We start from the raw sequence: 27,762 nt of genomic DNA, 5'->3' as shown, positions 1-27,762 counted from the left end.
AGTGCTGTTCCCCAGGGGAGAACTTAGAGTGAACTGAAGGCTGAATTTATATGCAAATATTGCCAAGTCATTTTATACCCTAAAGGGTGCATAGTGTATTTACTACTCAGTGGCCCTCAAGTCCATCCAGTGTCTATCGACAGAATGCCACCAGAGGGCAGACTTTGATTTCCAGATTTGGTGGCTTCTGCCCTCTAGTGGAGATTTGTGGGCCACTTCAACAGGCCTCAGTTGTCTTGAATTCCTGGACTGCCTCTTCAAATCCTTGAGTCCTAAAAAATGCTTAGAGAGACTATTTTCTAGAGTGATCTCATGAGCAGATGTTTAGGCAGTTCTCAATACTGAGCCAACGTGCCCCCAACACTAATTTGGTCTTTTGAAGGGTTACTCAAGAGAACTGTGTCTCTTGTGAAACCTATGAGTACGTAAATGCGGCATATAGTTAACTTAGTGTTGTTAAAGGTAAAAACAATAAATTACCAAAGTTAAAGAAAAGAAGTAATGAAGAGAAAAGGAAATGAATCAAAAGGAAAGGAGAGAGCAGGGAGGGGAAGGGAGAAGACGGAAAAGAAGGCACAGCCGAGCACTCATCATTGGCAGCACTGTTGACTTCTGCTCCGGGTAGAGGTCCTTGTCCACACTGCTCAAATCCACTTTTACTCTCTTAGTTTGATTTGTAAGTTTCACTCAGTGTGTAGGAGATAAGCATCAAAATTAACTGGGGAGAAAAAATAAACAAATGCTCCCAAATGGCCATTACATTCAGCTGGGTCTGCTTCCTGCGGGGAAATTAGAGCCCTGGGACCTTAGTCAAAACATTCGTTTGTAAAAATTAGGAAGTTGGGGCTGGAGAGATGGCTCAGCCATTAAAGACCAGTCTCACAACAAACAAACAAACAAAACCCTTAGAAAGTAAGGCTGTTTCAGTGGTTCAGTGGGAGTGACATTTGTCATTAGTCCTGATGGCCTGAGTCTTGTCCTTGAGGCCTAAGGGTAGGAGGAGAGAACAGATCCCTTCATGTTGTCCTCTAGCTTCCACATGCATAGTATGTATGGCATGTGTGTCTCCGACAGAAATAAGTTTAACAATTTAAAAACTAGAAAGCTTTATTTATTTCTATCAACCTAGCTTACTTGTTTCTTCTGATTGAAGGGAAATAATGCTTTTCTGTTTTTTCTGTTGGGCTCCCCGAATCGGCTGAGCTATCGGGAAGAGCAAGGAATTTCTCTGATGGAGACAGGGAAGGTCTGTATGCGTGTTGCTATAGTGGAGTTCGGGCAGTGTGGAGCCGGTGGTAAGAGAGACTAGTTTGTGGGGCTTTGTTGGTGGGAAATAAAAGCAGAAATCGCTTGGTGAATGCAAGGACGAGAAAGGCAGAAACCACAAGAGGAGAGTGAATGGAGAAGGTGATGTTTGTGGCGTGGCCATGAATGTCCTGAGCAGCTGGTACCCCGTGGGTCACCTGCTACTTCACTGACACAGCCCTTCTAGACAGACACGCTCTTTCAAACTTTATCCAAACCAGGAGAGGAGTGTTCGTCACACTTAGAAGAGGAAAGAACTCTCAGACAGCCAAATACAGCAGTCACACAGGTCTTGCTCTTGAAAAGGGTTCCTGTCTGACTCCTGTTCAGACTGTATACTAGAAATGGATTTTCATTTCAAGCCGATGTCTGACATCTGGTTACTCATTAATTGCAAATGAGATTGTCACAGGAAGCCAAAGTCACCAACAGCAACGGGCTCATTTTAATTTTTGAGTGGCATAGTGTCGTGCCTTTTATCCCAACCTCTCTTGCCTCTTACCACAGGCTATTTATTAGAAAGTGTCAAACACCCAGTGTTGAAAGGAACGGAGTGACAGCTAGCAGCCGGTGGAACAGACTACAGCCAATGGTGTAGTATCTACGTTTTAAAAATCATATACAATTCAAGAGGAATTATCGGGGCTGGCAACGTTGTGCAGTCCACGCATGTTTTCATTGCTGTCTTTCAGCTCCTTGCTCCCTTGCTTGTGCTTTAGTTTCTTTTGTTTTGAGTACTGTGTACAGCACTCCAATCTCTCTGTTACTGTTTGCTCGCAGTGAAAGTAATTAGTTATCTGCATCAGAGTATAAATCTAAGAACACCAACGAAAGTCCTGAAATAGGCCTGTCTGACTTTTGACTTCACGGCACTACATAATAGAGTTCATTCTTGAGAGCCACATGATTGGGTTCTTAAAATAGCCTCATGGTTTAAGTTAGTTTACAGTTTTGTATTTGACTACGTTCATAGCTATCCTCATGCGGCTCACAAGCCGCAGGCTGGACAGGCCTGTTAGGACCCCATAGCACCTTCCTTTCTGTTGCCAGTGGCATGTAGTGGCATGTAGTGGCGTGTAGTGGCATGTAGTGTCACAGTAGACATGGCTGTCACATCAGCATCATCCGTCACAAACAATATTGTCATCATTTTCCAAATGAAGAAAATGAAGCACACATTAGGTGAAAATCCCAACTCCTGAACTTTGAAGAAGTAAATCAAATCTTTAATCCCAGCACTGGTGAGGGAGGCTGAGCCGGTCTGTGCTACATGATCTTGAGGCTAGCCTGGGCTACAGAACAAGAGCCTCTCCCACTCAAAAATGTAAATTATATGTCGGTTGTACCCATCTCTCTTGTTTCCGTCACCATGTCCTTCCCACTCCTTGACCTGCACTCTCACTGTATCTCTGTGCTCTTAGGTGGAACCACCTGTTCTAGGCTGTAGCTGGTTCCAATGGTGTCACAGAAGAGGCCAGCCCAGTCTACACAAATCAGATAAAGTTCAGACACTCATGAGCAGATAGATGGAAGAAGTGTTTTAGGAGATAGCACCGAGCTAGGTGGTTCACCCCAGTCCCGAATGTAGGAGAGACACACAGAATTTCATAAGCAATTTTTCATCTGGCTTCAGTAGTTTATTGGACTTCCATTTCTGATGACTGATAAAGGCTAAATGAAGCACTGGACAGTGGACAGTGTGGCATCTCACTGGACTTTGGTTGTTAGCCATGATCATGAGCATTAAGTCACATTTGCCAGTTCAGGTACCTGAAACTGCATCCATGTCTTTTGGTTCTCATCATGGGCTCTTCCCAGTTTCTTGTATAATCCTGGCCCTGATGAAACATGGTTCTGTAGTGAGGAGTCTAGGAGTGGAGGGGGATGGGCGCATGCTCACACTGGCTTCCTATCACATTGGTCTTCCTGCCCTCTGGAACTCTCCAATGGCTCTTCATACATAAAATGATAAGACCGTTTCCTGCTAACACCAGCATGGCAAGAGAAGATTTTCAAAGTGTGTTGACTAGCCTTGATCACATATCTTTCATCTCAACTTTTCTACACTTTGAAAAAGAGAGGCAATAGAATGAACAGTCAAGAGTTTGGGATTGGGGGCGAAGAGGAAGAGCTTAGGGACACTTATCAAGACTGAATTAGAAGGCTGGGGAGATGGCTCAGAGGGTAAAGTTCTGTCCAAGCTTGAGGATCCAAGTTTGGATCCCCAGAACCCATGTAAAACCTGAGTTTGTGGCCACACGCCTGAGGCTTCATCACTGGAGGGAGGAGACAGACAGAACTGGGACAGGGTGCTTGCCAGCCTGCTGAGTTAAAATGGTGACTTCTGGGTTATGGATAGATGCTGTCTCGGAAACTAACATCCCAGAGTCACTCACACCCTCTAGGCCTTCACACATGCACCTGCAAGGCAAGCTCGCCAGCAGACACATGCACACGTTCATGCACCACACACACATACAAACACAGCTGAGTTCTTGAAGCCATGGTTATTAAGTAGGAATTCTTAGAGAGGATAAAATTTTAATTGTAGCTTAGGCTCGCATTAGTAGGTTCTTACCTTGAATAACTCCTGAGAAATAGAGGAATTGGGGGGGGCGGGGCACTTAACTGATATCATCCAAGATTGAGAGGAATATCCAAATTTCCTCTCGTGATCCTCATTTGGGTCTGGCATTATTTTAAGTGAAGCAAGGGGCGAGGCTAATTAGTAATGGCAGCACATTTAGCTGCTGTCCCCACAGTTAGATGTCCCCATATAACTGATATGCAGGATTGCGGCTTATCTTGTGATCATTTCTGTAAGGTCAGACCACAGTAGATTGATGCTGATGGGAAAAGGATTATAAACCATTGGAATCACTTAGGCATACTGTACCGTCAGTCTTTATCTAGCAGAGAGTGGATCTTAAATACTTACTTTATGTGCACCAATATTTAAAGAAAAATATTTCTTTTTACTTGGAGAAATACTCACTTAGGAATTGCAAGTGTAAGAGTAAACAAGATTATCTCCAAGGAAGAAGTTACATGAGGACTCCATCCAAGAACGCAGCACCCTCCCCCTCCCCCATGTGTCTGTCTTAAAAGTCAACTCTAGATACTTGCCCCTTAGTGTCAGGTCCTCTACCACATTCCTGTAGTCATGGCTGCCAAGATCACCAGCATGGAAGTGAAGCCTGGAAAGGCCTGGATGATTTATCAGAAGGCATGCTTATTACTCAAAGCGTTAGTATGTCTATAACTTGTAGGGAGGATGCAGACAATGGTCTGGAAAGTCTCCTAGGTAACAACTCTATCAAGGAGTAACGGTGTGGTCAACAAAGGACTGACAGTGGATAATAGGTTGAGGTGAAGTTCCAGTGACCTCATCTGTCTGGAAACCAGGGTCACTAGACACTCACACACTGAAGACAATAGGAATTGTGTTTTCTTGTTAGCTAAGGACAGGAACTAGAAAATCTGGCGCCTTTGTGACGAAAGAATAGAATTTCTGCCCTTGTCTTAATTCTATTGCTGTGATGAACACCACGGCCAGAAACCAAATTGTGGTAGGAAGGATTTATTTGACTTACCTTCCATGTCACTGTTCATCAGCAAAGGAGTCTGGACAGGAACTCAAAAACAGGGCAGGGACCTGGAGGCAGGAACCTGATGCAGAGGCCATGAAGGGGTGCTGTTTACTGGCTTGCTCCACATGGTTTGTTCAATTTGCTTCCTTATAGAAACCAGCACCAGTCCAGGAGTGGTACCATTGGCTTGGGCCCTCCCCTATCAATCACTAATTAAGAAAATGTTCTACAAGCTTGCCCACAGCCTGATCTTTTTGTTTGCTTGTTTTTCAAGACAGAGTTTCTCTGTGAAACAGTCCTGGTTGTCCTGGAACTCACTGTGTAGACCAGTCTGGCCCTGAACTCACAGAGATCCACCTGCCTCTGCCTCCCGAGTGCTGGGATTAAATGCACGCACTGCCACCACCTGGCCCACAGCCTGATCTTATGGAGGCATCTTCTCATTTGAGGCTCCCTCCTCTTAGATGTCTGCAATTTGTATCAAGGTGCCATCAATCTAGCCAGCACACGCTTTGAAGCTGAAAGGAGGCTGCTTTGGTGAAAAGCTGAATGAGGGAGATGAGATGCTAGAAAAACAGACACGATGCATCCCAGAAAGCAGCTCTTTCTATTACACTCTGCTTTGGCTGGAGTATTTTGATTGGGTCGGAGAGACTGCTCATCCATTCAAGGCTAGACACACAACCAAAACATCACTAGAACATTAGGTACCACCAAGTCAATCTAATTAAATTGTCCAATACAAGCTGCTGGATAAATTAGCTCACAATCTAAAGAAAAAAGAGTCCATAGTATCCTAATGGACAATAAATGGACCAAGCCATTACATTTTCAAGGATTTTATTCATATTTCAAATGAGCAGGCCAGTGTTTGTAAGTTCACAGTTTGGTACAACTCAATAAATCATCCAGTGCAAATAAACTATTCTCTTTAGTACATATAACTCTTTTAAAAAAGAATTATGTTTTCATTTATGCATACACCCATGTGAGCTTATGCCACATATGTGCAGGTGTTCACAGAGGCCAGACAGGGTGCTGCATCCCTGGAGTTCAAGTTTGCAGGCAGTTTGAAGTGTCTGGCCTGGGTGCTTGGAACTGAGCTTAGGACTCTGGGCAGACCAGCCAGCAGCTCCAGACTCCTGAGTCATCTCCAGCCCCTTTTATTCTGTAATTCTGACTCTGGAAAGCAATTATCTTCCCGTGTGTCCCTCCACCCTAGCAATGCTTCAGGGAACAACTCTTGCTGAATATCCACAAGGAATGCAGTGGCTTAAAGAAATGAGCATTAGGAAGTTTATAGTTTCTATTAAAAATCACCTTGTACTTGTTTCTTATCATTCTATTTTATGGACTCTGCTTTTCCCTTATTTTCTTAAGCACTCTGAATGCTTGGGGAAAAAAATCCCCACTGAGTTGTGCCCTGCTTTGCAGGTCCTCAAATAGAAATTTTATCTGTTCTTTCTTGGAATTTGCTAGATTTTTGTAATGTTTTCAGCTCAGCCTCGTGAAGGGGAACATCCTTTGGAAGCTTCGATGTCTGGATGTGAACTTCTGTTGGGGCATAGAATGCTCATTGGATGTGGGAGTTTTTATTTTATTTATTTATTTATTTTTATTTATTTATTAAAAATTTCCACCTCCTCCCATTTCCCTCCCACTCCTTTCACTCCCCCCCTCCAGTCCCAAGAGAAGTCAGCATGCCCTGCCCTGTGGGAAGTCCAAGGCCCTCCCCTCTCCATCCAGGTCTAGGAAGGTGTGCATCCAAACAGACTAGGATCCCAAAAAGCCAGTACATGCAGTAGAATCAAATCCCAGTTCCATTATCATTGACTTCTCAGTCATCCCCCATTGTCAGCCACATTCAGAGGGTCCGGTTTGATCACATGCTCATTCAGTCCCAGTCCAGCTGGCCTTGGTGAGTTCCCATTAGATCAGTCCCACCATCTCTGTGGGTGGACGCACCCCTCGCGATCCTGACTTCCTTGCTCATCTTCTCCCTCCTTCTGCTCTTCATCTGGACCTTGGGAGCTCAGTCCAGTGCTCCAGTGTGGGTCTCTCTCTATCTCCATCCATCGCCGGATGAACCCATTCATCTTTTTGGGTCTGAATTATCTCACTCAGTAAAGTGTTTTCTATTTCCATCCATTTGCATGCAAAACTCAAGATGTCATTGTTTTTTACTGCTGAGAAGAACTCTAAAGTGTATATGTGTCACACCTACTTTATCCATTCTTCCATTGAGGGGCACCTAGGTTGTTTCCAGGTTCTAACTATTACAAATAATGCTGCTATGAACATGGTTGAGCACATGCTTTTGTAGTATGATTGGGCATCTCTTGGGTACATTCCCAAGAGTGGAATTGCCAGATCCTGAGGTAGGTTGACTCCCAGTTTCCTGAGAAACTACCACACTGATTTCCAAAGTGGTTGCACAAGTTTGCATTCCCACCAGCAGTGGATGAGTGTGCCCCTTACTGGATGTAGGCGTTTTTAAACCCAAACTTTTCAACTTGTGCTCTTTTCTAGAGACATACTGGATTGGGTTTACCGGCTCAGACTTTGGCTGATCTAAATTATTGTACCAATGCTTATGGAAGACGCACTTCTAATGAGCAGCGTCAAGGCTGTGTTGAGTCTTTTATCAATACATCACTATTGATTGTTTCTAAGGACGCTCCCTTGGCTTCCCTGAACGATCTTTCACATGTTTGATATTAGTCAGTGTGAACCGGTGGAGCTGAGGGAGAGGCTGACCTCAGCTCGCAAAGACGTTGGTTTTGAAAAATCTTGGAAATCGATCCTCTAGAATGCAAACTCGTTCCCGGCTCATTTCGCTGTGAATGCTGTTGATGGTTTCAGGCAAGTCAGTACAATTTTAGATACGCCAAACATGGGATTAATGGAACCAACTGATTTGTGTAATGTCAAAGTAGGGTCAAGAGAGCAAGGAGGGAGGGGAGGACCATTTCCTCCTAGCCCTGGCAGCTAGGGCTCCCCAGAGATTTGCATGCATTAAATCAATTCCTTCCTGCTGTTTTTTAGTGTCTTTTTATTTTTTAAAGACACTCTCATGTACCCCAGGCTGGCCTCCAGAGATTCTGAAGTAGGTCTTGAACCCTTTATCTTCCTGCGTCCACCTCCCGAGTGCAGTTAGGATTATGCTGCAGCACCACTGTGCAAGAAGCAGAGCAGAGAGGTAAACTGATTAGTCCTTGTTAAGATATGAATGACTGCTAGCCAAAACAATCGTATGCAGTAATTAACTTTCATAAAGAATTATCTAGAAATTATACTGCTATGCAGGCCTAAGTTCAAAAAGTATAATAAGATTAGTGGAAAAGTCAATAAAACTTAAGGAAGTCTTCTAAGACAAAAAAAAAAAAAAAGCCATAGCCCTCCCCCAAAGCTGAGCCCTAGGTTGTACACATTGATCCTTTAACTCTCCATTGTCCTCTCAGCCTGTTTCTACGGGCTTTCTGCCTGCTTTGCTTTCTTGTCCAAAAGCTGGGTTTGCCCCTGGTGTTTTTCTGTGAGTGAAGAGCAGGGAGAACTGATTCCACGAGCCTGACAGAAATCGGTGTGTGTGCCTTAGACTCATCCACCCACTCACTCACTATCCACCCATTGGGTAGCTGGGAAGACATCACCAAGCCACGAAGCAGGATGGACATCTTTATAACCCGCTGCGGGGCCTGCTTTCCTTCCCTCTGTAAGACACTGGCGTAGAGGATGGGAACAGCATCACAACTGACCGTTCTTAGAATCTGAAATGTTATATGGGGAGGCGGCAGCATCGCTGCCTGTCCTGAAGATTTAAAATGGCAGATGAGCAGCAGGAAAGCAGAGGCAGTGGGTTCATGGAAGCCCATTAGGTGAAAGCTATTTCCTCATAGTAAGCATAACTATTCCATAGATTTAGTTTTTAAAGTTTTTTTTCTTTTAATTCTTCATAATACACAGTGTAGCTTGGTCTCAAGAATGGATTCAGGTTGTATCTCTGGGCAGAAAGGCAGGCCTTTCTAAGCTGTCCTAACGACTGAACAAAGACACAATATCACCCCTCCCATGAGCAAACAAAATGGGCCTAATTATCTGGACAGGAACACATCCCTCAAAAATCTGTCTGTTCCAGTATTCCACTCCCTGGGGACTATGGGGACTCTGCCGAACCAAACGACTGACCCCCAGCTTTCCTGCTTCCTGTGGACCCTTTCAGTGTCCCCTTCCAGCCCATTCCCATTACCCTGTGCCAGCTGCCAGTGCCTGGTGGCATCCTTTATGTGTGACATGAATTCTAGATGGTCTTAATAATAAAAACCCAGAGTCAGATATGAGGGTTAATGCTAAAGATCAGAGAAGCAGAGAGGCCACCCAATAGAGAGACCTTTTACCAACCTCTACCAGTGCTCAAACAAAAGGGGCTATCTTGTCCTCAGACTGTCTCCTCAGACTTCATCCTCAGATGCAGGGATGATCCGCAGACTGCAATTGTCTCCACCAAACCTCAGACTGCACTGAACTCCTGTTTCCTTCCGCCTTATATTCCTCTCTCCACCCAGCCATATCACATTGTCTCCACTTCCCTAGAGCTGGGATCACCTTTATGTGAGTTCTGTTTCTCTTTTAGACAGATTCAATCTGTGTAGCCAAGGGTAGCCTTGAACTAACGGAGATCCCTCTGCCCCCACTCTTCCTGTCCTGGGATTAAAGGTGTATGCCACCACTCCTTGGCCTCTAGTGTCTTAGCTCTGCACTCTGATCTTCAGACAAGCTTTATTTGCTAAAACATAAACAAAATATCACTATATTTACCCGTGAACTGGCTGGCCAGGAATTAAGTAGGCAATCCACACTTTCCTTCATTACCCTCCACCGCAAATTCCTCCGTCTCATCCCTAGTTCTATAGCAGACCACTTGCTAGGCCTGCCCCCGCACCCCTATTTCCTGGGGACATCACCAAACCTGGAGACAGACTCAGCTTTCCTCCAGCCTCTTGACCCTCTTAGCACCCCCTTCTAGCCCATTCTGACTCCCTGGAAACTCAGTAGCCACACTGGTCTAGAAACGTTAGGTGATCTTCCCTTCCCTTCCCTTCCTCTCCTCCACTGCAAATTCCCCAATGGTATCCTGAGCCCTGCAGCAGACCACCTTCAGGGACCTGTCCTCCCTCTCTATCTGTGTTCCAGGAGACTCTGCAAACCTTGCATGGGCCCAGATTTCCTACTTCTGTGAACCCTCCCAGTCCCCCTCCTAGGTCAGCCGCATTCCTTTATGTCAGCCAGGGGTACCTAGAAACACCATCTACTTAGGACTCCCACTGGCCATACCTGTCATGGACTCATAGCCACACTTTCTTAAGATCCAGAAAGGGCAACAGAAACCAAGGAACCAAACCCCGCCCAGTAAAGACAAGACCAGATAGCAGAACCCCAAATCACCTCAATCATCCCAACCCTACATGCCTAAATATCAACCTTAAAACCAGAATCATGAATACCCAAGACTATAATGTCTCCACCAGTACCTAGCAACCCCACTGCAATAGGTCCCAAGAAATGTGTCATAGCTGAGGCAAAAGGACTTCAAAATACCAACTATAAAAATGTACAATGATCTTAAAACAGACATTAACAATTCTCTTAATGAAATCTATGAGAACAAAAACAATCAAGCAAAAGGGAAAAAGAAACAGTTCAAGACTTGGACGTAAAAATAGACTCTCTAAAGACACCCAAATGGAAGTAAAACTGGAAATGAAAAATTCAGGAAGTCAAACAGCAACCTCATAGGTAAGCCTCCCCAACAGAGCACACGACAAAGGAGAATTCCAGGCACTGAAGACAAGGTAGAAGAAATGGGTGCCTTAGTCAAAGAAACATCCAGGACATCTGAGACACTATGAAGAGATCAAATCTAGAATAATAGGAATGGAGAAATGTGAGAAAACCAGGGACAAAGACACAGAAAGTATTTTCAACAAAATCATAGAAGAAAACTGCCCTAAAGAAGGAGATGCCTATCAAGGCACAAGAAGCAAGCAGAAGACCAAATCGACTGGACCAGAAAAGAAAAGCCTGTGTGTTCCAGAATCTCAAAGAAAACAATACGCTGGAAGACTCGCTCAGATGAATGGAGAAATTCCCCCAGTAATGAGGTCTGCAGCGCAGAAGCCCCTCCATTGTGAGTGCAGACTCCCCCTGCTAAACTCAGCCACTCCCTGAGGTCTAACCCTGAACTCCTAGGCTTTCCATTTTCCTCTTTCTGGCTCCCATTTCAGGCACTGGTCACAATCCTAAGATGCTTGCCTGGCTGTTCTGTTCTGCATTCTCTTTCTCTGATGCCTCCACTCCAGGATACTCTCCCAGATTTCCTTGCTGGTCCTGCCTGCTTCTTTGACTCCAACTCAACAAATGACTTTCTACCCTCGTCTTTCTAGGTTCCCTCTTCCAGAAGCTTCCAAGGTCCCTAACTTGTCTGTGTTCTTCTTGTTGTTGTTGTTGTTTTTTCTCACATCCTAATAAATTTGCCCTCTAGGTTCCTTCTGAGTCTGTTTTTAAATTTGAGAATAAGGACCTTGAGAAGGGACTCTGTGTTCCCTGATAAGGCACTCCGTCTTTTAGGAGACATTTATCATCTGCCCCCTGGAATACTGCAGGGCTTACAGTAGTAAACAAGATGATTCGGGACAGGACTCTCCTCGAGCAGCTGGCAGACCAGCGGGGAAAACAAATATGTCAAGATGATTAAAGTGTCAAGATCTGTATCCAAAGTTCCAAAGCTACTAGAGAGGTTGGGACCACGTCACAGAATGCGGCACGTGGAGCAGACCGTGTTTGTGTGTGGATACTAATGACTCCACAGTGAAGGGAAAGGGTGTAGAGCATACAAGCTGGGTGAAAGGGACAGGGAGGTGAAATGGGAAAGCTGGGGCATCTTATAGGACAAAGGAGTCTTTCTTGGAAGCTAGTGTCCTGGACTTTGATGACCACCAAATATCGCCCTGAGCCAGTGACTTTTGGGTTCCTGTTCTGTGGCTTGGGAGAATGAAATCCCAGATGGCACAGGGTGAATTTTAGAGCGTTCAGATTCACAGGAGGGGGTCTGTCGGAACAGAGTATCCATTCCTATAGCCCTTTGGATTGGACAAAGAGACTCAGGAACGAAGCAAAAGCAACTTGGCAAGGCAAACGACTTCTGAAAAATGTTCTTAACCACCCAAACCAAGGGATCGAGCACACAGAGGTGGGGTGAAGATCACTTAGCATTTATCACCGGGTGGTGACTCTGTGTCACCCCCTTAGTGGGAGCCTGACCTAATAAACTGACACAAATGGATAACTCAGAATTGGGGCAAAGGGGAAGGGTGGGATAGAGTCAAGTCCCAGGAATGCCTGGCATCCAGGGCTTGGGCAAACAGACAAATACACAAAAGTTTCTCAAGACCGGAGAGGTGGATAGAGACTAGGAACCCTTGGTGAGCCAGCCGTCTTTAATAGCAGAAACAAAACAAAGAGCTTGCGTTTCTCACAAGTCTTTACTGGACTTAGGGGTCACAGCCTGTGACCCAGCAATCCAAGTTCAGCTGTTTATCGTCAGTAAATCAATTTAAGAAGCCAAATTAAAAGTCAAGCAGAAAAGGAGATTCATTCAATCTGGCCACAGGGGCAAGGAGATCCAGTGACCCTTCTAGAACCCTTCTTCACTGTCCTCACTGGAGGGGAGAATTTAATAGGAAAAAAGATATGTTTTTGTCAAGGCATGGTTCCATGGCCACCAGTGTCTCAGCTCCTGGTCTCTCTTGTGAGGGCCCTGACCAGCCATCTTTCTCTAGGACATAGGCTGCCTTCAGGGCTTCAGCTATTTCCTCTTACAATAGGAAGATTCCTGAGGAAAACTGTCATTTCTTCAACTTCATTTTTGCAATAGTCTGATAGCCAAAGAAGGAAGCATACAACATCTCTTTGGAAGGTGTTCATTCCCTCTCGGTAGGCCAGTTCCTCTGGGAGCCAAGGAAGGAGGAGAGGGCATGCTATTTGAATGAATATGGAGGTCAGCCACGTGGCAGTAGCTCTGTAGTAAAATCGGGAGTAAGGAAGCCCAGAGCACTAGGTAGAGTTTACGTGGGTTCTGGCTAGCACCCACAAGAAAGACAGAAGAGCAGGAAAAAGCAAAGTTCTGTCTCTCAGAGGGAATCAGGGCTCAGAGAGATAGGCAGACCTAACAGAACCTCAGGACTCTCCAGGGGCCCCAAGGGTCAGGAATTCTGGGAAGAAAACACATCGTCTCATTAAAGGGATAAAAGTTCCTCCTGTGTCTATGGCTTCTGGTGGAGCTGCATTCCCAGAGGTGGTCCTGCTTTATTGATTTAACCAGGCTGACCTGCCTAATTTTTTGTTCTGAGATAGCTTGGAATGCAAGGCCTCTTTCTACCAGGAAAGAAGAATCACTTTCCCTAACTGGCCTCCACAGGGTTCTAATCAAGGTTACTACTGCTAACAACAAGATTGGAAACTAAGCCCTCAGATAGGTCAGATAGGAACAGTCACTCTACCTACTGAGGAAGGCAAAGGGGCCGCTTAGACATCTGCCTTTGATTTTTCCTGGAGAAGGGGGAAGAGATATCTATCTACTCATGCTAATCGGGCATCAATAACAGATCAAGTTCAATATGGTGAACCAGCGATCTTACTGCGCTCACTTACAGGAGTATGGGTGGTGGGTTACTGACAGGAGCACCAGTGGTGGCCCCAAAACAGCTGCATCATTGCTACCTGCGTGAGGATGTCCTGGAAGGCGCATCACGCAGCCTCACTTTCATTAACTACCGCTTCTGGTTATACTCAGGGACCTTGCACAACCCTTTGCAGTATGACAGGCAGGAGAAAGCAGTGGCTGCAGTTCCAGGTTAGGGTCCTGGGATCCTTCGCTTTTTCTGTCAGAGTACTAACACTCCTGTGATGTAGTCTTACCCATCACTGCATCACTGGATTGTCCTGCTTGGTTCATTGCCATGGTTACTGGGGCGAAGGTTCTCTCTGTGCTGAGGCAATTATGGGATGTCTGTTTCATGCGTCGAGGAAAAAGCCACAGTGCAGTAGGAATTTCTCCTGCCTCATATTCATGTTCTCCCTCCCTCATCCCTCTCTCCCCCACAATTTTTTTTTGATGTGCTCCTAAGGAAAAAGTAAACATTTTCAGACTCATATAAGTGAACAGTTTGATTATGTAAAACCTAGCATGGAATATTTGCAGGAATCTTTACAGAATTCCTTCCCAAGCAACTGCTTATTCCTGAAATTCCTAAGAATCACTTCTAGCTCCCTCACTCTGTGACGACATGTCTTGTTGGTAAATCTTGCCTACTTTCTGCATTTGACATTCTTACTGCACAAATGGTCAGTTTACAGGTAAGCCCTGAATGACCTAGGGGAAATAAACACCCAGACAGTTGCAAGTTAAGGAATAAATAGTTTTACCCTGTATATGGTGACGAGCCATGGAAAGAACACTGTCCCCAGTGACCTCAGGGGACACTGGGATGTGGATGCCACTTCTATATGGGTTCAAGTTTGTGTGTCCCTGACTGGATATGAATAGTAGTAAACTAAGTGAAAGACACTATTGGGAGATTGTATCTCCAAAGGAGCAAGCGAGCAGCTTCAGGGACAGAGTTTAGAAACTCAGTGCTCATGCTGTATAGAAGACAGGGCCTGCTATGTCAGATTTCATGAGCATTTTGGCCCATTGGCATAGCTTGAGTTTTTGCTCCCATCCCCTCTGGAACATGTAGCTCTACACACAACTTCAAAACAGTCTGCTTAGCTTTGTTTCCATCAGGGGTATGCATTTTACTATTGTAATAAGTCACAGATACCCTTCAGACACTCTAGTACAATAGTTCTCAACCTGTAATTCCTTGTCTAACAAGGCCAATTCTCTCTCAGCCTCAACTGATACTTTCTTGGACTTTTAAGTCCTTCTCACCTTGTAAAGCTTGAAATAAAATACTTAGCCTTTGAGTAGTTAATCCAGTTGTGGGCCATAGCTGGTTAATATCGCCCAGAAATTTTTGAAAATCAGTAAGAGTTTGTGATTGATCTTGCCTGATTTGTACTTTCTGTGGTTGAATTTTTGTAAATCTATCTTATATCCTAGGTAATTAGCAGAATCTCCTCTTTGTATTTTTCAGGAGCAACTTGTACTTTCCAACAGGGAAAAAATTTCTTTACTACTTCAAACATTTTTTCTAAGGTATCTGAGTCTGAATCAGCTAGTAAGATATCATCCATGTAGTGGTAAATTATAGATTGAGGAAACTGTTTACAAATTATTTCCAATGGCTGTTGTACAAAATACTGATACGAAGTAGGGTTGTTTAACATTCTTTCTGGGAGAATCTTCCAATGGTATCTTTTAATTGACTGGTAATTATTATAAGTAGGTACTAGGAATTTTTCTCTATCCTGTTCTTTTAAAGTGATAGTAAAAAAGCAGTCATTTAATCAATTACTGTAGTAGACCACCCTTTAGGTAAAGGAAGGCAAGGGAATCCCAGGCCGCAAACCACCCATTGGCTGGGTCACCTTATTTATAGCTTGTACCATTCTCCATTTCCCCAGATTTCCTTTTAGTGACAAATATAACAGAATTCCAAAGATTGGCCGATTCTTCAGTATGTTGAGTGTTTAGCTGTTTCTGTACCAGGTGTTTTAGTGCCTGTGATTTTCCATGTCAAAGGCCATGGTCCCACCCAGACAGGTTTGTTAGTCACCCATTTTAAAGGTGGGACTGTTGGTCCTTTGAAAAGTCAACAGCTGTTGTGCCTTACTTAGGCACAACCTAAATGATTGGAGATTGTTCTCGATAATTAATACCTTTTGCTATTTCTCTTAGAAGCATTCTTTATTTTACACTAGTTTTATACTTTGACTGAAGGGATGTTAATCTATGTTTTCCATTGCTGTAACAAGTCATGTCCCCAAAAACTCATTGCTCTGTTGGCCACATATGGATTTAACTTTCCTATCTGGCCTTCGAACCACCTTGTAGTTGGTTTCACCTGAGATAAAGTTCCAATCCCTAGAAGTTAAATATTTAGCTCCTGAAAAGGCTACTCTGGATACCAAGATTATGGTGAAATTATTACATTCACACTTGTGTCAAGCAAACCTTCAACTGCAATGCCATTTATTTATATTTTAAGCTTTGGTCTTTTCATCATTTATAGAAATTTGCCAAAAATACTTGTTGTATGGTCTCTCCTTAAAATTTTCTTTTATCTACTGAAGCTTTTCTGTTATCCAGAGCAGTATGGTTTTTAACAACAGATATTAAGTCTTTTAATTTCTCAGAGGATGCATTTCCCCAATGCTGATAGGAACGGCTGAACCTAATTTGATAATGGGGCTTGCAAGAGGCCCCACAGGGTGCCAGCTGACGGCAAAAGGTTACCTTCACTGTCCCTTGTTGATCTACATTCATTAGCTGTAGATCATTCATTATGCCTTTGCCATACCTTCTCCATCCAGAAAGCTGGGATATTCTGTTTGGATTATCTCTAGAAAAAAACAGTTTCTAGGGATGCCTTGCCTACAGTCCCTTTTCAGGTGACCTTATTTACCACAAGGAAAATATCTGATTTTTTTTGATTTTTCTTCTCTTTTCTTTTTTTTATTGAGAAAAGGAAAAAAAAACAAGTTTCCACCTTTTCCCAGCCTCCCATTTCCCTACCCCCCCTCCCACCCTTCTCCCCCTCCTCCAAACTCCTCTCCCCCTCCCTCTCCAGTCCAAAGAGCAGTCAGGGTTCCCTGCCCTGTGGTAAGTCCTAGGTCCTCCCCCTTCCGTCCATATCTAGGAAGGTGAACATCCAAACTGGCTAGGCTCCCACAAAGCCAGCACATTGTATAGGATCAAAACCCCGTGCCATTGTCCTTGGTGTCTCATCAGCCCTCATTGTTCGCCATGTTCAGAGAGTCCAGTTTTAACCCATGCTTTTTCAGTCACAGTCCAGCTGGCCTTGGTGAGCTCCCAATAGATCAGCTCCACTGTCTCAGTGGGTGGATGCACCCCTCGTGGTCCCGACTTCTTTGCTCATGTTCTCCCTCTTTCTGCTCCTCATTGGGACCTTGGGAGCTCAGTCCAGTGCTCCAGTGTGGGTCTCTGTCTCTATCTCCATCCATCACCAGATGAAGGTTCTATGATGATATGCAAGATATTCGTCAGTATTGCTATAGGCTAGGGTCATTTTGGGTTTTCTATCCTCAGCTGCCCAAGGAACTAACTGGGGACCTCGGCTTGGGCTCCTGGGAGCCACTCTAGGTTCAAGTCTCTTGCCAACCCTAAGGTGTCTCCTTTAACTAAGAATTGTGCTTCCATGCTCCCCTATCCAACCTTCCTTTATCCCAATCCTCCTTTTCCCCCAAGTTCCCCCCATCCTCCCCTTCTCCCTTTTCTCTCCCCATCTCCCCTTACCCCCATCCCACTCCACCCCCAAGATCCCAATTTTCTCCCTGGCAATTTTCCCATAGCCAAGAGGATAACTATATGTTTTTCCTTTGGTTCACCTTCTTACTTAGATTCTTTAGGATCACCAATTGTAGACTCCGTGACCCTTATTTATGGCTAGAAACCAATTATGAGTGAGTACATCCCATATTCATCTTTTTGGGTCTGGGTTACCTCACTCAGAATAGTGTTTTCTATTTCCATCCATTTGCATGCAAAATTCGAGAAGTCATTGTTTTTTACCGCAGCGTAGTACTCTAATGTGTAGATATTCCACACTTTCTTCATCCATTCTTCCATTAAGGGGCATCTAGATTGTTTCCAGGTTCTGGCTATTACAAATAATACTGCTATGAACATGGTTGAACAAATGCTCTTGTCATATGATAGGGCATCTCTTGGGTATATTCCCAGGAGTGGTATTGCTGGGTCCAGGGGTAGGTTGATCCCGAATTTCCTGAGAAACCAAAACACTGATTTTCAAAGTGGTTGCACAAGATTGAATTCCCACCAGCAATGGATGAGGGTACCCCTTTCTCCACAGCCTCTCCAGCAAAGGCTATCATTGGAGTTTTTTATTTTAGCCATTCTGACAGGTATAAGATGATATCTCAAAGTTGTTTTGATTTGCATTTCCCTGATCGCTAAGAAGGTTGAGCATGACCTTAAGTGTCTTTTGGCCATTTGAACTTCCTCTGCTGAGAATTCTCTGTTCAGTTCAGTGCCCCATTTTTTAATTGGGTTAATTAGCATTTTAAAGTCTAGTTTCCTGAGTTCTCTATATATTTTGGAGATCAGACCTTTGTCTGTTGCGGGGTTGGTGAAGATCTTCTCCCAGTCAGTAGGTTGCCTTTTTGTCTTGGTGACAGTGTCCTTTGCTTTACAGAAGCTTCTCAGTTTTAGTAGGTCCCATTTATTCAATGTTGCCCTTAATGTCTGTGCTGTTGGGGTTACATATAGGAAGCGATCTCTTGGCAGATCAGCAAACTGACCTTCACCCAGAAGCTGGTCTTGGGAAATATCAACACCTCTAGTTTTATTTCATTGTTTTATGACCCTAGCTTCCTGTTCCCACCACATTTTCCATTGTTACTTCCAATATTGCTGTAGCTAAATCTAAGTCTTGGGGAACAATTCTATTTCAAGTTGCCCATGAATTTAATATCTGCTTCACATAAGGTGAATACATACCATATGAAATGACATCTTCCTTAAATCTCCTCAAATCTAACATTCCTACAGGATTGCACTTAACTTTTACATAACCGTGGGGCTGCCTATCATCTGGTGAATGTTGTTATATGGTAACTTGATAAAACTAATATTGGTTTTCTAATAACCTTGGGCCGCTCCTCTTCATTTTTATCATACCATGGTGTAGTAGGCTCTGATCTAAATTCCTCTGTCAGTGTGTGAAGACTTTTCTTCATTTCATTGGTAGGCTTTTCTAAGGCTTGTGTCTTATCCATCAATTTTTCATGTTTGGCACCAATATCAAACCACCTTTTAAAGGATAAAATATGAGTTACCAAACTATTAATAATTATAATCAACATTATGTCAGTCCGCTAAGTCGGTTATTCCTTCATTTGTTTTGTTTCCATTTTCAATCCAACAGTTGTGGAACCGTACAGAGTGTTAGCTCCCTGCACCATAATATTCCCCATTCTTAGAGTGGGAAAGTTTTTTTTTTTTTTTTTTAACAAAACCGAATTCCCTCTTAACAATTAGCAGGTGCCTCACCAGATCTATGGACTTCTCAGGTTTTCTACAGCAGCCATGGTAGAACTCTGTGGGGGGCAGCCAGCTACAGCAGCAGTACTCAACTGTGTGTGGTGGGGTGGGGAGCAGCGGTGGGAAGGATCCAGATGGTCTAAGTCCACTCATCTCTTTTCTGAGACCTGAGACATGCAGGGCTACTCAGGGTGGGCCAGTGATGAGGGCGGCCCCTGTGTGGTGTCCAAACAGCCAGGCTAAATGCTGTGCTGCACAGGCTGGGCCTCAGGCACCTGCAGCTGTTCACACGCAACCTGGACGGAGGACAAGGAGTGAGGGTTGGAGTGGGGGGACTGAATGACAGAGCCAGTGGTGGCAACTGTGGTTGTGGTCAGGGAGTATTGGTCCTGGGAGTGCTATGGTGGCTCAGTGAAGTGGCGGCTTTAAAAGCTGCAACAGCAGCTGCCATGTGTTGGATGCCAGATGAAGCCTTTACTTATTTACTTATTGTTCTATTATTAATAAAATCTTTGGAGTCAGATATTGGGGGGGGGACTGAGAGACCCAAAGAGTGGGGAGGAACAACTCCCCATATTTGTTAGATCTAAAAGACCACGAATCTCTCAAGCCCCTCCTTATACCTTCCTGTGCCCCCTATCTCGGTCCTCCAAAGTCTCTTTGGCTAATTCTGGTCAGCCAATTGCTGACTCCTCCTCAAGGTGCACTTTATTGTCAGTTTTGGGTGTCTGTGAGAACAAATACCCCAAACATATATATAAGAGAAACTGAAGATGGGTCCAGAAGGAAATGGGGAGAGTTTCATTAAAGTCTGAGAAAAATAACTGGGCAGACAAGCTGGAGGTTATTTATGAAAGCTTCCGGGAGGAAGGACCTAGCTAAAAAAGAAAGTCAAGAATCATAAAGGTAGAGACAAAGAAGCAGACAGGTTCAGGCATGGAGATCTAGAAACAGCCCCAAACTCTGGGGGACTTCACAAAGAATGAACGAAGAGTGTCAGGGCAAATGGCCTAGGGACGCTGAACAGTATCTGAAAAGGGAGAAAAAAAGAGAAGAGGAAATGTTACCACTTGGAACTCAGAAAGGGAGGGTCCCAGTGACTACATTTAAGAGGGGCTTCTGAATGTGCATATTTCAGTGAGATAGTTGTCTCTCCCATCTTAACGTGCCTTCCAAGTATGTGTGTTATTGTCTTAGTTAGGCTTTCTATTGCTGCGATGAAACACCATGACCATAAAGCAAGTCGGGGAAGAAAGGATTTATTCAGCTTACACTTCCACAGCACTGAAGGAAGTCAGGACAGGAACTCAAACAGAGCAGGAATGTGGTGGAGGCCGGAGCTGATACAGATAGAGGAAACCTCCTTACTGTCTTGCTTCCCCTGGCTTGCTCAGCCTGCTCTCTTTACAGAACCCAGAACCACCAGCCCAGGGATGGCCCCACCAACCATAGGCTGGGTCCTCCCCTACTGTTAACTAATTGAGAAAACGCCCTGCAGGTGGATCTCATGGAGGCATTTTCTCAACTGAGACTCCTTCCTCTCTGATGACTCTAGCGTGTGCCAAGTTAACACACAAAATCAGACAAAAGTTGATGATTCTTTAAGTTCCAGGGACATACACTTTTTTGAGGGGTGGGTGGTTTCCTATCCAGGTAACAAATTGACCCCTTTGGATTAGTGTGTGTGTGCGTGTGTGTGTGTGTGTGTGTGTGTGAGAGAGAGAGAGAGAGAGAGAGAGAGAGAGAGAGAGAGAGAGAGAGAGAAAGAGAGAGAGAGAGAGAGAGGGAGAGAGAGAGAGGGAGGAGGCGGTGCGTGCCTGCACAGTAATGTGTGAATGTCAGAGGACAATCTGGGGCATTGGTCCTTACTCTTTATCCACCTCTTGAGACAGGATCTCCGGATCTCCCACTGTCTTGGAATTTTGCTACCTAGACCAGACTAGCTGGCCCTTGAGCTCCCAGGACCCACATGACTTTACCTCCCATCTTGCCATCACTGGGAAACAATGCGCATCTTATTGCACCCAACTTTTTACATGGGTTCTGAGGATCCACACTCAAGGTGTCTTGTTTGCATGGGAAGTACTTTTTAGCGACTGAGCTATATTGCAGCCCCCATTTAGATGACCTTGGTCTACAGGAGACAACAGTCTTTTGGACAGTTTTTAAAGTCGTGTGTCTATCTAGGGTGTGTGACTCAGCTCTTCGTCTTTTGACAAAAGAAATAATATATTATAAAGGACCTAAGGAAAAAAAATACAGCCAGGCAGTGGTGACTCATGCCTTTATAATCTCAGCACTCGAGAAGCAGAGGCAGGTAGATCCTTGCGAGTTTAAGGATAGCCTGGTCTACAAGAGAGTTCCATGACTGGCTCCAAAGCTACAGAAAAAACCCTGTCCCAAGCTGGGCGGTGGTGGCGCATGCCTTTAATCCCAGAACTCGGGAGGCAGAGGCAGGAAGATCTCTGTGAGTTCGAGACCAGCCTGGTCTACAAGAGCTGGTTCCAGGACAGGCTCCAAAACCACAGAGAAACCCTGTCTCGAAAAACAAAAACAACAACAAAAAAAACCTAAAACAAACAAACAAACAAACAAAAAACAGAAAAACCCTGTCCCAAAAAACAAACAAAAGATTACAAGTCTACTATAGCCATGCTTTCTCAGGAGCCAATAGAGTTTTCTTAAAAGACCTCAGGTAGAGCTTGCATCCCACCTTCCTCTTTCCCATATGCTGTTACAAACGTCAGGAGAGGCAGCTGGAGTGTGATACTGTCTCCTTCCTTAACATTAGTATGTTTCAAGGAGGTAGATAGGATCTGTATTAGTTACCGGACTTGGTACTTTAACAGAAGACCTGACAAGTCACTTAAGGAAGAAAGGGGATGTTTCAGCTCGTAATTAGAGCACAGGATGCTATCATGAGGAACACGAGGAAGGTATTTACACTGGATCCGCAGTCAGTGGATGCTGGTGTTCGACAAGCGCTCTCTTTTATGTGGTCCAGGATACCAATTGATGGAACAGTGCCCAGACAGTTGGGTTGGCATCTTTAACATACCCAAAAGCTTGTCATTTCAATGAGTCTACATTCTGTCAAGTTGACAATCTGTCGTAAGAATCAAAGGGTCAATTATGATTATGGTTGTGAAGAAGGAGTCCCTCATTCTATGACCTTCAAGCTTTCTGTCTAATTGGCCACTTAACACTGCCTAAGCATATGCTCTAGAAATTAAGGGGGATATCATAGACTTTATCAATTTGTGAGATTTCTTCAGAAAATACGACCCAATCTCTTTGTCAAAGAGTAAAGTTTCATTACTAGATTTGTAGCAGAGCATGAAAATTGCTCATTTAGAACTGGAATTTAAACTTTTAACTTTTATCTTCTTTGGATTTTTTGTTTCCTCAGGTGCATTTTGAAGAGTGTCCGAGACTAATCGACCCAGAAAAGCAAAAATGATCCTCAACTCTTCTACTGAGGATGGTATTAAGAGGATCCAAGATGACTGCCCCAAGGCTGGCAGGCACAATTACATATTTGTCATGATTCCAACTCTCTACAGCATCATCTTCGTGGTGGGAATCCTTGGAAACAGCTTGGTGGTGATTGTCATTTACTTTTACATGAAGCTGAAGACTGTGGCCAGTGTTTTCCTTCTGAATCTCGCCCTGGCCGACTTATGCTTTTTGCTGACTTTGCCACTGTGGGCTGTCTATACCGCTATGGAGTACCGCTGGCCCTTCGGCAATCACCTGTGTAAGATCGCATCAGCCAGTGTCAGTTTCAACCTCTACGCCAGCGTGTTCCTGCTCACCTGTCTCAGCATTGACCGCTACCTGGCCATTGTCCACCCGATGAAGTCTCGCCTCCGCCGCACCATGCTGGTGGCCAAAGTCACCTGCATCATCATCTGGATGCTGGCTGGCTTGGCCAGTTTGCCAGCTATTATCCACCGGAATGTGTATTTCATCGAGAACACCAACATCACAGTCTGCGCTTTCCACTATGAGTCTCAGAACTCAACCCTCCCCATAGGGCTGGGCCTGACCAAGAACATTCTGGGCTTCCTGTTCCCTTTTCTGATCATTCTCACCAGCTATACTCTAATCTGGAAAGCCCTAAAGAAGGCTTACGACATTCAGAAGAACAAGCCGAGAAATGACGACATCTTTAGGATAATTATGGCGATCGTACTCTTCTTTTTCTTCTCCTGGGTTCCCCACCAAATATTCACTTTTCTGGATGTCCTGATCCAGCTGGGCGTCATCCGCAACTGTAAAATCTCTGACATCGTCGACACGGCCATGCCTATCACCATCTGCATAGCGTATTTTAACAACTGCCTGAACCCCCTGTTTTATGGCTTCCTGGGGAAAAAATTTAAGAAATATTTCCTCCAGCTTCTGAAATACATTCCCCCAAAGGCCAAGTCCCACTCAAGCCTGTCGACAAAAATGAGCACGCTTTCCTATCGCCCTTCGGATAACATGAGCTCATCAGCCAAAAAGCCTGCGTCTTGTTTTGAGGTGGAGTGACAGGTCCAGAGTCTGCTGGTGAAGCTGTGACAGAAGCCAGGGCCGCATCCAGTTAGATGGCACAGCACCAAAGGAACATTCACCCCTGCCTTGGATCTAAGCAGAACATGCATTCAATGGACTGAAGATGTTTTCTAAAAACTCTGAAAGAAAACTTTGACAAGAAACCAAGCAAAGCCGTTCCTTGCCGCATCTTGCATTAATAGATGATAACTGCCCAAAAGGAAGAGTCGGGAACCGGATGGATTTGTGGGTTTGGAAAACATTTGCTGGCAGAAATGCAATCTCCTCAGTCCCCTCTTGCTATGTTCCTTTTGATTTCCACAAGAAGGTATGTAGAGCTTGTTAAATGTTTAGAAACAAGAGGCAGGAGGTCAAGATTATTTGTTCTGCTCAATGTCCAGAGGGCAAGGAACCTTTTTTGATCCCTTTAGTCATTAGTAATGGCAACCTACTTGTCCCTGTTACTACACATATTAGGCAAAGATTTGCTGAGCTGTAGTTATCATGTTTCAGAATCCCTTTGTAAAATTCAGACAGTGTCTTACTAATGTCCAGCGCCCCCAACCAATGCCAGCTAGTGGTGTAATTATGTAGCAGTGTTACCAAAGTCACACATCAAAGTCAAACTGCTTGTAATAACTGTGACTTCCTAGGTTCTTCAGCTTTACTTCACATGTAAGAATTGTATACCGTCGGTGGTGAATAGACTACAGATCATAAAATCTGCCTTGCTCTCTAAAAAAAGTATATATTCTCTACATATATGTACAACTACAGCTCTAAACTGTCATTTGGTGAAAATCTTGCGATGTTATGTTTACCTCAAAATAAAGTAATTTTATTGTAATGTATCTAATCATTATTTAAAATAGAAGCTTGTCTATTTTTACAATGACATGGATGTAAGTACAAATATATTTTTACTTTGTTTGGTCTGCTTGATGGTTTAATATGGTTAGATAGGTTTTCTAGCCCAGGAAAGATCAGGAAGGAACTAGATTTTTCTGCTGAACAACAGGGACAGATTTCACCATTTTTAAGTTTTTGAAGTTTTTCATACAAAAACAAAAATATTTTCATTTGCTCATAACATTAAATTAATGCATTGTTTTACTCATAAGATTTATTATTATAAAACTAGTTATCTGCGTGGTGTTGCAGGAAATTTAGAAACTTTAAAAAGTATAAGATACTAGTCATATTTAGTTCTTCAATACAAAAACATGTTCATTTCAGTATTGTAGGTCACATACTTATACTATTTTTGTACTCATCATATATACATACATATGTAAATTATGATGTTGGAGTCATAATGTATAAGCAATTCTATACACAGGGTTGTCCCTCCTCAGTGACGTTGCATAGTAGCTAGTATCCTATTAAATATACTTGCTCAAACATTTTAATACTATTTTAAAATAAACATACCTTATATAATTAGGAAATCATCAAATTTGGAACATTGACCATTCTTCTAAAAAATTTGTTGGTATCAAAAATTGCACTGTGCTGATCATTCAAGTATATGAATCTGATGAACCCCTCTCACTCCAAGAAGCAGTAGAACCAATGATACAGTTGTAAACATTTTTCATATTCCAATGTATGTGGCTAAATATTTTCCAGAAAACATAACACAATTTATCTGCCACCTGCTATGTTTGGCTGTAGCTCATTACAGCCTTAGCATAAAGGAGTTTACTTGCTGTAAGAATCCAGGTACTTTATACAAGGGCAGGGAGCAAACTAGGCCAAAATGCTCCCATGGGACAGCTAGCTCATTCCTTACCCTGGAAACATTCATTGTTCCTACCCCAGGCATGCCGGGGTGTCCATTCTGGTCCAGTAAAATGTGCAAAGGATTGGGCAAGATTTAGAATAGTTGTTTGTAATATAATAATTAGAATGGTTGAGATATGTTATGGGCAAGGAGGTTGTTCAGAGACATTGGTGGACAGAGCAGAACCTCTAACATCAAATCATCTTAGTCATATTCTTGGAAATAAATGTGGTTACATGTGCTTCATATTAGTTTTTCTTGTCTTATTTTAAATTTCATTAATACATTGCTGGCTACTTATTTCAATTTTCATTTGTTTTCAGAAGGATTGTGTAGTAGTTTTGATGAAATATCCCCTATAAGTCTCAGGTATTTGAATTCTTGGTCCCCAGCTAGTGGCTGTCTGGGCAGGAGGTAAGGTGGAGGGGTGGAGGGATTTAGAGGTATGGTCTTGCTGAAACAAATATGTCACCAGGGGTGGGCTTTGAGTTTCAGAAGACTGGAGCCATTTCAAGTCACTCTCTGCTTCCTATTTATGGATGAAGATGTGAGCTCTCAGCTGCTGCTCAAGAAACCTGCCTGCCTGTCTGCTACCATGCTCCTCAGTAAGATGGTTATGGACTCTGATCCTGTAAGCTCCCAAATCAACCCTTGTCTTGGTTATGGTGTTTTGCCCTTGCCATAGGCTCAAAGCAGTTCTTTATTCATTAACCAATAAAAGCAACACATAGACAGAAGAACCTCCCACACCATATCATAGCAATAGAAGAGTAACTAATACTGATTTTCCCCCAAATATTAAATTCTACTTCATCTCAAATGAGATACCATGATTTAGTTTTTTCATGAACATATTTAAAGTAAGTGCACTACTTGCTTTTGGAATATCTTTTAAATATGCAACATACAAAGATAAAGATTCCATAAAGATTCCAGGTGCCCCATGAAATGCAGGAGCTACATATACTGCCTTATTTCTCCATGAACAAATCTATTTTTCAGTTGAAGATTCATTTTTTCTTCAATTCAGTAAATTTTTTATGTTTACCTAGTCTGTGTTGGGGCTAGAGAGTTATGTAACTCCTAGCTTATAGTGCATAATAGGCCTTTCCATAGTTTGTAAGGTAGGCAAGTAAGAGGCAGCTGGATTGACAAGCCATGGTAAAGCTAAAAGTTTTCATGCAATGTATTTTCGGTTTCATAACTTTATGCACCACTGCATTTTCCCTAATAGTCCACAACCACCTGAGAATCAAGAAAAGAGAAAGCAGTATCAAGTAGGTCAAAAGAGAAGTAAAAGAAAACGAGCCCAGGGAATTCCAGATATGCATATGACAGATAAGATCCTTGAAAGTGGAGAACAAAGTAAACCGGGAGAAAGGATGAGGTAGAGGCTTGGGACAGGCATATACTGCTTCAGATTGTGGGACAGATGTCATGGGAGGACTACACACAGATGTCGGGGACCCTGAAAGTGTATTAGATTTAGGCCTAGACCAACAGGAGGAAGAAGAAGCTAAAATGTCAGGGAGAGACGCAAGCTATAAACAATGGTATGGCCACGACACAGTTGTACAGATTTTACATAATTTAGGTTATGTTGTCTAATAGGAAAGCATCCCTTGAATGCAGAAGGCACCAAGGAGATTAGAGTGCCAAGGGAATAAGGAAATGATAAGGGTGGTAGGATATTCCAGCCAAGGATCAGAGGGTTAGCTTTTCAAAATTTAAATTTCTTACTGAGTCAGGTCCAATATGTGTTTGCTAATGAGAGGTCTAGCTTAGTGGTAGAGTGTTTGGATAGCAGGCATAAGGCCTCTGTCTCTTTCATGATTATAAAATCAGTATCTATAATTGTATCCACTTTTGTATATTTGTGTAATAGAATTCTGTGGGATTACCTGTAGTGCCCTGTCCTATTTGAATGGAAATTTTTCATGTCATCTGAGGACAGGACTACTTTAGAACAAGCCATGTCCCTCCCTAACTCCATTTCTAGGCCACAAAAATGGGTGTTGGTTTGACTTGGTTCATTAACAGTTTTATAAAGATAAGGTAGAGCAGAACCCACTGAGGCTCATCCTTCTGAAGCCTGAGCATGCACCCAAAGAAGCCATATATATTACTTAGGGAAACATCCATGCTTATAGAATAAATACAACATGCTGTCTAGATAGTTTCCAGTGACCTGAATGTATTAACAGGGGTTGATATACTCATATACGGTATATCTACTTAAATAATATTAATTATGGTAGATGATGGACCCTGCAGAAGTTAAGCCTAAGCAAGGCAGTTGAACC

At 43.5% G+C, this 27,762-nt stretch overlaps 1 protein-coding gene across 4 annotated transcripts in view; it reads left to right on the top strand.

Moving 5' to 3' along the window:
* The window catches only part of LOC142848223 (type-1 angiotensin II receptor A), a 50,906-nt gene extending 25,196 nt beyond the window's left edge, over positions 1 to 25,710 (top strand). For 3 of the 4 annotated variants that reach the window (XM_075969977.1, XM_075969973.1, XM_075969974.1), the window contains one exon: positions 22,547 to 25,710. In XM_075969977.1, coding sequence (XP_075826092.1) covers positions 22,594 to 23,673 — 1,080 coding nt within the window. In that variant the 5' untranslated portion in view covers positions 22,547 to 22,593 and the 3' untranslated portion in view covers positions 23,674 to 25,710. The remainder of the gene's footprint in view (positions 1 to 22,546) is intronic. The other variant, XM_075969975.1, reaches the window with a different exon arrangement.
* The last annotated feature ends 2,052 nt before the right edge of the window (positions 25,711 to 27,762 follow it).

The sequence above is a fragment of the Microtus pennsylvanicus genome, chromosome 4 (genome assembly GCF_037038515.1).
Source record: "Microtus pennsylvanicus isolate mMicPen1 chromosome 4, mMicPen1.hap1, whole genome shotgun sequence".
Taxonomy (NCBI): domain Eukaryota; kingdom Metazoa; phylum Chordata; class Mammalia; order Rodentia; family Cricetidae; genus Microtus; species Microtus pennsylvanicus.
The sequence above is the reverse complement of the archived record's forward strand: the minus strand, read 5'-3'. Positions and strand labels throughout refer to the sequence as shown.